Consider the following 12,067-nt stretch of genomic DNA (forward strand, 5'->3'; position numbering starts at 1 on the left):
CGGGTGCATGATTAAACACACTACTGTTAAGCGTGTGGGTGTCTGTGTATACTTGCGCATACAGTGTTTGCGTTTGAGACTTCCTGTAGCCACAGGTTGAGAAGAGTGAGGACACCAGCCGAAACTGACTGTTTCCACATAATTTGTGATGCAGTGTTTATCACTTTCCATTGAGTTGACTTCCCTTTAAATTAGGTGAAACCTCACTGAAAATCAGAATTTATATATGAACTTTCAAATTTACACCCAACACCAAAAAGCGTTTCTAGATAATCAAAAGAACTGTTCTGTTCTTAAAGTTCCACCTCTTTTGTTTCTCTGTTTTTGTTTTGTTTTAATTTTCTTTCTATTTTTTTTAGTGAGTGACAGTTGCTTCAGGAACCTTGCCGAGGATCGTAGTGGGATAAACCTTAAAGATCTGGTCCAAGACCCTTCTTTGTGAGTATCTGGCTCTTATTGCTAAGCAAAGAAAAGCTTCTTCATTATATCCTTGTGAGTAGTTTTGTAATTATATAAAGTAGTAGTATGATGAAGTACACTTAGTGCTTTAGTGGTAATATGCTTGCCAAGTTGTTAGTCTTTAATACAGACAAATATTATTAAAACCACATTGTTTTTTACCTACTTCTGTTCATGAACTAATGTCCAGTGAGCACATATGTAAAGGGCACAAGAGCAGTCATCAGAGGTAACAGATCGTGGTATTTCTATGAAGGAGTTGTATGCACAATGTTGCCCCTCTTTCTTTAAGGAGGACCTGCATATGAAGTAGGAGATTACTGGATAATTATGTTACTGACAGTTATCTTAACACGTAGAATCTCTTTTATTTGTGTCTGATTTCATACAGCTGATATTTTCTTTCTCTACTACCTGTTTTAATTCAAGTATATAAGCAGATGAGCTAATTTTTACCTCATAGCAAGACTAGTGGTCCTCATCTCAGCGTTGTATTTTCCTCTAAAATAAAGTTCAACCTCGTGAGCTCTGAGCCAGACTTGAAATTGTATCAAACCTTTTTCTGTTTTGTTTTTTTTTTATCTCTTCAGTTAAGTTTAGTACTAGCTGAAAATGTTCTTGCTAGTGTGCACAAGTCTACCACTTACTATGAGGAAAAGGAAAGAGGGAAAAAATTCGCATCTTTTTAACTGGAATGATAGTGCATTCCACAGTTGGTCCTAACATGATGAGCCTTTACACTGGCAGAGCACATTTTTCAGTGTTGGTTGGGAAGCAGTGGAAAGTAAGGTATATTTGACATCCTGTTTCAGTTACAGGGGATTTTTAGCGATGAATTAGATGCAGAATTTATATTGTCATGTTGCTACAGGTAAATAATTTATATGCATATATACATGCATTCTTGGGAAATTTTGACATAACACATGTAATATTTGATAATTTATACTTCTGAAATGATAGAGGTACAGGGGACGAGAATAATTGTTGTTTAACATTCACAGAATTAATGCAATAGATACTTTTAAAATAATTTCTGTCTAAGTGTTGAAGTCAAGGCTATTTCAAAGGTCTTGATTTTCAACCAAAATTTGCCTTTTGAGTGGGGTTTTTTGGTTGGGTTTTGTTTGGTTGGTTTTGGTTTCTTCCTGGGAGTGGGTAGAATTTGTAGGGTTTTGAGCTGCAGGTATGTTTACGTGCTACACGTAGTTTTGGTTTTGCACCTCTGGAATTTACTTTCAGAAAGGGTGATTGCCTTTTTCATAGAACAATCATCTTCCTTTTGTTTACCAAAAGTGATGAAATCTTCTAGTTTCCTTCCCTGACCGTAACTTACATGAAGAAGATTGTAAAGAATTATTGTAATATGCAAAATAGATTAAATGGATTTCTGTTGCTTATAGCACAAGAAGCATAGGGAGTGCAATGTAGCCATTTTTATCACTTTGAAAGATTGAGTAAAGTCTCAAAGTATCTGTTAGGTCTCAAGGACTGTTCATGACACTTCTACTGTATGACAGATTATAGCGCAAGAGAAGTCTGCTTCTTTCTGCCTAATGATAGGAAGGTATAGACTTTGTTTTGTCTTTCCAAATTGATATTCTTGCAGTTTTACGACTGAGTGCCTATTAAGAGTTCTTGCAAAATGTGTAATACTGTAAGTGAATCTCCAAAATGAAGAAACAATCTAAGGCTATATTGTTCAGCCCAGCCTTTTGTAGGTGGCTCTAAGGTCCTATGGCATCTGAATGCTTTGTTATGCAAGGACAAATGCAAAGGACAGCATGGGGCCAAAGCATGAGACTGCCAGCCAAAGAGATGTTTTAACCTTTTTTGAAATAAGAATAAAGTTTTATCAAAATCCAGATTTTCACTATAACGATACCTGAAATAGCAAAATAACATTTGGTTCATCCTCCTACCAGTTTAATATTTATGGTTTAGGTTTTCTTTGGTGATCGTTTGCTCTAACTAGACAAACTGCCTCTTTGTAATCGAATAGCAGATGCCAACATCAAGTTTACCTAAAGATTTCTGGTGCTTTCTCTGCAAGTGGCTCTCTCATTCTAAAGGTTTGCAGTGCATTTATAATGTATGACACCAGTAAAATAGATTAACAAAGAGAGTGCAAGAGATTTTAGCATATAAATAGATAATCAGTGTATATTTTTAACAGGAGTTCACATTACCAGCAGAGGTACAAATACAGTTTAATACACCAAGAGGGTGGTATAAAAAAAAAGTTTAAGTGGTTTTAGATTAGGATGGTTTGATTCATCATGTAAGGTGCATTTTGAGTGGTGTCTGTTTCTTGTGAGACTCAGCTACTTCATATGGTTTTCTAAGCTACGTTGGCATCTTCCCTGTTGTTTGCCACTCTTAGCTCCATCACAGACAAATTCTCTTCTGTTATTGCAGAAGGCTTTTTCTGGAGGGCTGAAAGTGTGTCTTTACATTAAAATTAAACTCTACAAGGACAGCATTGTAGGATTTTTTGATTAGTGTCTGATTTATATCAAATGTGCCTAGCTGTCAGGGTAGTCTTTTTTTTTTTTCCCAATTGATTTCCCAGCTAGAGCAGTCTGGACTCTGTAAACTTGATCTGCTTTCAATCCTCTCATCGTTAGTAATAAATAAATCGAGAGTTCGATCATCTCTTTCTATTTGTATGTGTTTTACTCTGTCACTGAAAACAGAAATCCTGCTTAAGGAAAAAAAACCCAAGCATATCAGATAAACAAAGTGAGGAGTTACTGACTGTGGGAGAAGGAAGCATGCAACAACTTTACAATTAAGACTCATTTTATAGTTAATTACAGAAAAGTTGATTAGAGGTTCAACTGAAAAGGTGATTTGAGAGTTAACAGCTGTTCCTGTTCATTGCAGCTGATCATAGAACCATAGAGTGGTTTGGATTGGAAGGGACCTTTAAAGATCATCCAGTCCAACCCTCCTGCAATGAGCAGGGACATCTTCAACTAGATCAGGTTGCTCAGAGCCATGTGAGGTCTCTGCTGTATACAGTGTCCAGTTTTACACAGAAAACTTAGATGTAGAGGTGTGTAGGAGAATGGCAAGAGGAGAAGGTGGTTAGAAAGTGCAGTGCATAACAGGTGTTAATTTAGAAAGCAACAGCAGAAGAGAGGAAGTTTGTGTCGCCTATAGTATATAAAAGATTATTAAAGGGATTGTTCTTTTTGCTGATGAGAAAGAATCAGTTCAATTTATAGCAGATGAGATTGGATAGTTGGAAAAAATTCTAAATGTTAGTGTGGTAAAGAAACTGGAATCTAACAATGTCAGGGGGAGCTCTGCAGCTTACAGCCTATGTATATTTGATCCTGTGTAAGTATAGAGAGCTGGAAGGGCAAACTTTTTATTCTTTTTTCTTTTCTTCTGTGAAAAAGGTTTGCATTCTGGCAGTTTGGCATCAGCATAGTTATATGACCAAAAAACAGATGGAACTTACTTTGAATGCTGTATAGGTAACTTAATGTGGCTATGAATATTTAAAGCCTATGATTTGGTTTAGACTCCAGCCCTGCATACCATTCCAGTAACACATAAAAGATATTTAAAATTTGCATTCTACAGAGGAGATTTATCTACATGAGAAGACTATGGGTGTCTTTCCATGAATGGTCCTAAACAGCAGAGCTGCGGATAGCAGGTGTAATTGGAGGAACTAGGCTGGTGGTTCTTAGATGTTGATGTAGATGTTCTTCAGACTATGTTCAGCTGAGGTAAAATGCAATGGAACAGCTTTAAATGCTAGCAAAGCCCTGTTTTTGTGGGGAGATCTTTGAGGCTCTGGAGCAAGGCAAAATTTCTTAAGCTGGTGCTCAAGGAAAGACAGAAAATCGATCAGTTCATTTGACTCCTTGCTCGGGAGCAGACTGAATGCTGCCCTCTTTCTTCCCCTCCTTCTCCACCCTCAATACCAATCTGTGCTTAGGAGAGAAATGGGTTAGATAAGATTCAATATAGCTATCACCTGAAACTCCTCCTAGATTCTTTACTACTGTCTTTCTTCTAACTGTACGTTGTTTAAATACACCTGAAGCATGCACCATCAGATCATTAGAAGAGTTAGTTACCTCCGCCTACTTCAAGCAGAAATTCTATGTGTTGATATTGCCAAGTTTTACCTCTTAGCATCACTTTATAAGATGTTCCTTTCAGCTCTAGCCTCTATATAGATATGAAGTTTATAAAGTATTTGTCTACACAGAAAGGAGGATGCTTTTAATCTTTCAGTGCAATTCAGTAGCTGCAGCTGTACATACTCATTGATACATATTTGTTTTGGAAACATCTTCAGAACTTCTTTGAGATGAACAAGATCCAAGAGATTCTGAATAACTTCTTTCTAGGCAAAATCACAACACATCTAAACTGTGTTTCATATCTCCTTCAGATCAGCTGACTTCAACTAAGAGAGGGTAGATAAATCTAAAAGGTAAGAACAGGCAATATGTGACAGGAGATGGGGAGTTGTTTTAATGCCTATGTACTACAGAAGCTTTTATTTTTATAAAAGTTGTGAGAAGAAAATGTGATTTACCCTCCATGTAACTGTATTAGAAAGACAACCAAAATGTTAATAATCCACAAGTTTAACAGGTCTGTGTTAGAAGCTTCTGGATGAATTTTGTATTCCATTTGTCCAGGACAGGAGATAGAAGTCTGACAGAAGTCATCTTTGTCACTGCCTTGTTCTATTTTACAACTTTAGAAGGAGGAGCTAGATATATTATCTGAGAATTAGTTGAGATTTTTAGAATTTGTCACTGAATCTTAAGGACTTGACGATCATGAAGGAATTCTTGAGAAGCTCTGATTTTTTATCTTACTGAGGACGCAAGCTATACTGTAGGATTGAGGACCTGATAAATATGGTATTAAGTCTGTGGATGTAAAATTTCAGTATCTTATTTTCACTTGAAGGAACCTGTCTAGCTCTTGTTGAGGATAACCCAAAGTATTGTACTTCATTCTTTCTGCATTTTGCTCATCATTTGAAAATCAGTAGCATATTCTGTCTTGCACGTTATGATGATACCGGTTCTCTCCCTCTACCCTTTGTGCAGCCTTTCTGGTTTTTCAGTGCCTGTTATAATATATAAATGTCATGCCTGTTTCTTTTAACTGCCGGTCTCAGTTATGCAACACAGAGAGGAAACGTTACTCCTGTAATCCTATCTGCTGTTATCTTGTTTTGCAGCAGCATTCTAATGGGAGTTCATGCTCAGTTTTTTGTCTGTTATTTGGCTGTATTAGCACGTGTTTTCCTGAAGAGACCTCACTTACAAAAATATCTCTTTTGCCTCTTGTCTCTTGTTAGTGAGCTCATCTGTAAGCACCAAGTGATTTCACTGGATTATCTTTGTCAGGACAACTGGAGGACTCAGTATGGTAGCCCAGAGTACTCTGGTATGCAGAGGAGCAATACTGAGGTGCAACAGAAGTGTGGCCCATTTTAAGTGTGGCATCTAGTGAAAAACTTCCGAAACTTCCAGAGATCTCACACCTACCTGAAGTAATAGATGATGATCATTCTAATCTAATAAGTACTTCTTAAAGTGGATATAAATAGAATTGGCCTCATGCTATCCTGATGGTTTCTGATCGGTCTGGGGGAATGAGTGAGACAAGCCCTTATCTACTTCAACTGCAAGCAGAGGTTGCATGTGCCTGAAAATATTGTATTTACCCTCCCTTTGAGATAATGCTTACCTTAAGTGGTTTCTTCTCAGTCCAGTTTCCCTGCTTGGCTTCTCTGCAGTCCAACCAGACTCCATCAGATGTATCATAGAGATTGTTCTGTAGTTCATGTGCCAAAAGATTTTTACCTCCAGTCATATGAACAAGTCCCAAAGTGTTTTCTACAGACATTTTGTAAGGGCCTCTCTTTTAGGCATAGTGATTATCTGAGGGAAATATACATTCAGCTTTGCTGAAGACCTCCATTATTTGTGCTTCAAGAAAAGAATTTCTCAACATATGAGATTCCTTGGCAGTTTGTAGCAAAAATCGCTATTATTGCATGCATTTTTCTTTGGCTGTTTAGGCTTAATGACTCATAAACCTGGAGGAACAACTTTGCCTGTCTGAAGCAAAACCTTAGCAGCAGTCTGTGGCAAAGCAGAACATATGAAAAATGTCTGTCTTAAGCACTCGGTAATTTTCAACTCTAATAATTTTTTTACCTCTTGGCCCAAAGCAGTCTCCTGTAATGTCTTTAAAAGCTCCGTGTCAGCTTTATCTACCAATAGTAGTTACATTCAGAACAAACTTGCCGTCTTTCATCCGTTTCCAAATTCTTAGCAGGAATTTTCTTCCTTTTGCTCTTGCAATGCCCTGCAGTAGCCTGCAATTAAGAAATCTATGAGCTAATCAAGTAACCAGAAAAGTTTGTCTGGAACTAGAGGCTGTGCAGCCCCAGCGCTGTGTCCGGGTTGATAAGCGTTGCTCAGGGGGGAAAGGGTTTTTCACTTGCATGACAGCTGCAGCTTGGGTGCTCCATCTGGCTTTTCAGTTCTAGTACTAGTTTCAGAATTAATTCTAGTACTTCTCTGTGGTGCAGCAATGCACTGCTTGAAGTTTGTTAGCCAGGAACCTCTATCTAAATGTGTTCAGGGAACTTATGGGATCTATAACCACAGATCCTCCTTGCTGCTAGACAGTTTTAAATTTAATGCATTTGAAACGCACTCTTCTATGGAACTGTCTAAAGAAAGCTGTTCATTTTCTCTGGCTTGTTCTGAAACTAACATTTATTAAGTGGATATATGATGTTTTTTGGAGTAAGAAACATCATCATTGGTTATGGGAATCTACTAGATCCTTCATTTTCAGGGTTAAAGTTTACGTTATCTTTTTTAGATATACTTAAACTTTCATTTATAAATGAAAATGCTAGAAAATATTTTCAGAAAGGTTCTAAAGAAAATCTGTGTCCTTTTTGCTCTGTTCTACCACATTAACAATCTGATATCTGAAAAGTAATATACATGACACAGGCTGGAAAATACTGATCAAGCTTCAATCTAGGCAGTTTCACAAAACTGATTAAAAGCTGTTTCTATGTATGTTTTAAGCTTTGATTTTAAAAGTATCCACTATGCTTGTCACTTAGAATTCATCCCTTTGTCTTAATATCTTACATTCACCAATAGTACAAGAAAGAGCCTTAATACAAAGAAGTATTTCGTTACTTGCCATCAGCGGGCAGATGTTAGATGTTCTCAGCACATAGAAGGGTCACTTGGAAAGACAAATGTCACAGCCACTAATGTTACCTCCTTTCCTCCGCCTTTCCTGGAGCTTTATTGCTGAGTATGACATCATGGTATGGAATATCCCTTTGGTCAGTTTGGGTCAGCAGGTGCTGGCTGTGTACTCTCCCAACTCTTTGCCCACCCCTAGCCTGCTCGCTGGGTGGCAAACAGGGAAAAGGAAAGGCCTTGATGCTGTGCAAGCACTGTTCAGCCATAGTTACAACATTAGTGTGTTACCAGCACTGTTGTAGTCACGAATCCAAAACAGAGCAACATACCAGCTGCTGCAAAGAGAGTCAACTCCATCCCAGCCAGACCCAGTACACATATGAGCAATTGTGCTTTTCCCCTTTGCATTTGGAAGGAATATAGACAAGACTCCTGGGTGTCTGGGTATATTCAGGATCAGACCAAAATGACTTTACAAAGAAGTAGGAAAAATGAGTACGTACCAAGTACTGTCACAGTCTCAGAGTTAAATATCAGAAGACTTTTTTTCTGTAATCATTTGTACTAATAATTGATAAGAATAGATTGGAGTAGAATGTAAAGTGTTCATTTAGTTGAATATAATTTTACAGCCCATCATTTGCTTTTGAATTTAATGGCATAGCAGCCCAGCTTCCTGGTCAATATTCCATTTTTTAAAATCACAGTCCAAGATCTTAAAAGTTTCATGTATAATGCTGGGATTTTCCTTGAGAGATTATGCTGTACATCTCTCTGGCTTTGGTTTCTGTCTTCTCATCCAACCCAAATCCACCAGAGCTGCTAGTTGCGCTCTCTAGTATTACCTTAGTGACCTTATCTTGCCTTTCATGATCTTCTCATTTCAAGTTCCTTTTTGAGGGGTCTTTTTCTGTTGCATTTGCCATTTTCATTAGCTTTCCACTCTCTGAGGATCTGTGGCTCTCAGAGCTCAAACAGCCTCTTCTAAGCCCATTTTGCCACCTCCAGGCTTCATTCAAATCTCAGATAACCTGACTCTTCACCTGACCTCATTCTTCCAGACTCTAGCCTTTGTTTCTGTTTATATCTAGACCTTTACTGGGTATTTAAAGAGGCTGTCTTCTCATAGTGTCTAGATACTGGAAAGAAAAACAGTGTATATCTACAGGAGAGAGATGGCCCAGTGCTGATCTTAGGTTAACCTGCATCAGTGCATGGTTCTCTGAGATAGATCCTCTTAATACTCAGCAGAGTATTAAGTGTGTTTCCACATTCTCAGAAAAGAAAATAAGATATGAGGACTTACTTAAAAAATGAAGAACAAAACAGAAGAGCTGTTTATATGACTGTATAATCTGGGATGTGCTTACATCTTCACTACTGTACTAACGTCTAAAAGGGGTATGGTATCAATCATAAGATTAAGCAGACATTTGGAACGGCTTCCACACAAAGAGAAATAAAATCAACTAGAACTTTTAACTTTAACCAAGAAACAACGTATGCTGGAGGTACACAGAATGAATAGCGTTTTAAAAAAATAGTCAGAGGAAATTATTCACTGTTTTTCATGGATCAGAAATTGTGACAGGAAAAAAATTCAGACAGGTTTAAAATGAATAAAAGTACATATTTATTCAAGTGTAGCAGAACTGGATATTTCATAATTGATGAAACATCGTGTGGAAGCCTGGAGTATAAATGAGAGATACAAAAAAAGGAATTGGAGTGATGGGCCTACTGTGGCTGTTAAAGCTGATGATCTGCCTGCAGCATCTAGGTCAGCAAAGCTCCTAACTGAAGACGGCAAGAAGCAGTGTGTACCAGAGGACAAATCATGCTCTATGTCATACGTGTATTCCCTAAGTATTTGTTTCTCAACGCCAGAAACATTGTACTGAGTCGTGTGGACCTTTAGACTGAGCTACTATGGCAATTTTTATATACTGCTTTCAGGAATAATAGCTTCATAAATAGTGGAGTATATATGAACTTGAAGCGTTTTTCTATGGGGTCAGCAAACACTTGTCCTCGAAAGTAGAGTGGGCTTCCCTGACATGACTGAATTTAAATTTGGAACTCCCAGTAATGGAGGAACAAAAGCCTCTCAATAGAGGGGCTGCAATAATGTATTACACAGGAGAAAATTTCTCTCCTGTAATATCACTATTAAAAATTACTAGATGCTCTTCTGAAATGCTCTTTCTCCTGAAAATCAATTGTGATCTGACCCCCAGACATGAGTCTCTTTGTAGGAGAGGATACATTTTGTCAAAGCTGTAAGTACTTGAAAGAGTGCCTTATTTAGAGAAGGCTTCTGTGAAATCTGTGTATTTATTTGCAGTGAAGATTAAGTTAGCAGGAGAAACAGATAATCTGCTACTGATAGAAGAATAGAACACCTAGCTTCAGATATAAAGGAAGCCTTTGCTGCACATCTTAGGAATGATTCTGACATTGAGATATAGAAAATTACTACCCAGAGATGTTTTCATGCTTTTATACAATACTACTCATTGCATTTAAATTCTAGATTGCTTTCTTAATTGGAAAGAATTGTCCTGCCATCCCTTGTTCTCAGGGACTCCTTAAAATCACTTTCTTTTTAGCACTGTATGGCAGAAATCTATACAGATGGTGGCTAAAGAAGGAAGAAGTGCAGTTATCCCACAATAATTCTTTTGTTGTTTTCATGTACATTTTTCTTACCTTCTTTCACTATAACTTGAATTTTACCATGGATTCTTCACTTATGCTTTTCCCCTTTATCCCTGCTAACATAAATGTCACAAGAGCATAACCAGGACATAAGTATATTTTCTATGGATGATGACAGCCTTGAAGTTCAAAACTGACATATCAAGGGTTCAAAAATTACCTCAAGTGATTTTCTGCAGGCACTTATTTCAAAGAAACACATTTATACTACAACATTAAATGCTTCCCGTTATACCCTTACTAATTCTGTTTAAGCTTTTTGCTTTTTCTTTAGCTACAGTGTCTCTCTTACTTGCAATTTCATCCCCTTCATTGTATTCTAATAGAAATGTTTATTCTAATAAAATTCTACTTTCTACTGGTTATTTTGTTTCAAATATGAGAGTGCATCTTATCTATTAAGTGACATTTTTGGTTGCAAATACAGTGATTCCATGAAATTTGTTATTGGTATCATTTTGAGATAGGTGATTGCTTTAGAAACAGGATGCTCTGGAGTGTCGTTTGACTGACATGATTGAATTACCTATTTAAAAAATACACATTAAGAGATCTTTTTCTCCCTCAACCCCTCTTCATTCAGTGTGTTTCTCTCATTATCACAGGTATTCTGCACAAATAATGTGTTCCATTGCTCAGTACAGTATGTGTAAATGTTCAATAGCAATTGTTCAACTACAGAGTAGATGGGGGAGGGACTATTAAATGTGGGAATGGAAAACTGGAATGTCTCCTCCATTTAAACAAAATTTGTTCCTGTGATTTTTTTAAAAAAGTAGATCATTATTTATTAGGTGATGGTTTTTAGTCTATTGTGATCCATTTTTCCAAAAGGTGCACTAAAAGATACAAATATGCTTCTAAGGTAAAGATACTTTTAGTGGATCCTTTCCTTTTTTCTGCTAACATTAAAAAAACACTTTTCTAACAGAGCCTGGAAAGCCATTCACTATACAGATTGCTAATAATCCAGGAAATACTTTAATATGTAATTTTGTTTTCCTTTTTATATACAGATAAAAAGAATACAGGGCAATGTGATTGAGATATTTTTACCACTCTGGCTCTGGGATGGCTGCATGGTTCAGGGCTGAGGAGCAGAGTGTGGTACCACGAGCAGCTGTTGTGCCTGCTTTGTGCCTGGGGCTGTGGCTGTACCCGTATTGTCCGTGTTTCCTTCAGGAAACTGTACTGTGCCTACTCTACCGCATTTGCAATGCTCTGAAAATTAGAGAACAAGATTTGAATAAATTTTAATTCACAGAATCACAGAATCGCAAGGGTTGGAAGGGACCTCGGGAAATCATCTAGTCCAACCCCCCTGCTAAAGCAGGTTCTCCTAGAGCATGTTACACAGGACTTCATCCAGGCGGTCTTTGAATATCTCCAGAGAAGGAGACTCCACAACCCCCCTGGGCAGCCTGTTCCAGTGCTCTGTCACCCTCAGAGTAAAGAATTTTTTCCTCATATTCAACTGGAACCTCTTATGTCTCAGTTTGTACCCATTGCCCCTTGTCCTGTCGCTGGACGCCACTGCAAAGAGTCTGGCTCTGTCCTCGTGACTTCCACCCTTAAGATATTTGTATGTGTTGACAAGGTCCCCTCTCAGTCTTCTCCAGGCTAAACAAGCCCAACTCTCTCAGCCTTTCCTCGTAGGGGAG

General features: G+C 37.7%; 1 protein-coding gene across 4 annotated transcripts in view; it reads left to right on the top strand.

Moving 5' to 3' along the window:
- Window positions 1–12,067, top strand: part of GPHN (gephyrin) — a 267,856-nt gene that overhangs the window by 50,378 nt on the left and 205,411 nt on the right. For all 4 annotated transcript variants that reach the window (XM_035889816.1, XM_035889818.1, XM_035889817.1 and 1 more), the window contains exon 2: window positions 360–438. In XM_035889816.1, coding sequence (XP_035745709.1) covers window positions 360–438 — 79 coding nt within the window. The remainder of the gene's footprint in view (window positions 1–359; window positions 439–12,067) is intronic.

Source organism: Egretta garzetta, unplaced genomic scaffold (genome assembly GCF_000687185.1).
Source record: "Egretta garzetta isolate BGI_Z169 unplaced genomic scaffold, ASM68718v1 scaffold2, whole genome shotgun sequence".
Lineage (NCBI taxonomy): Eukaryota > Metazoa > Chordata > Aves > Pelecaniformes > Ardeidae > Egretta > Egretta garzetta.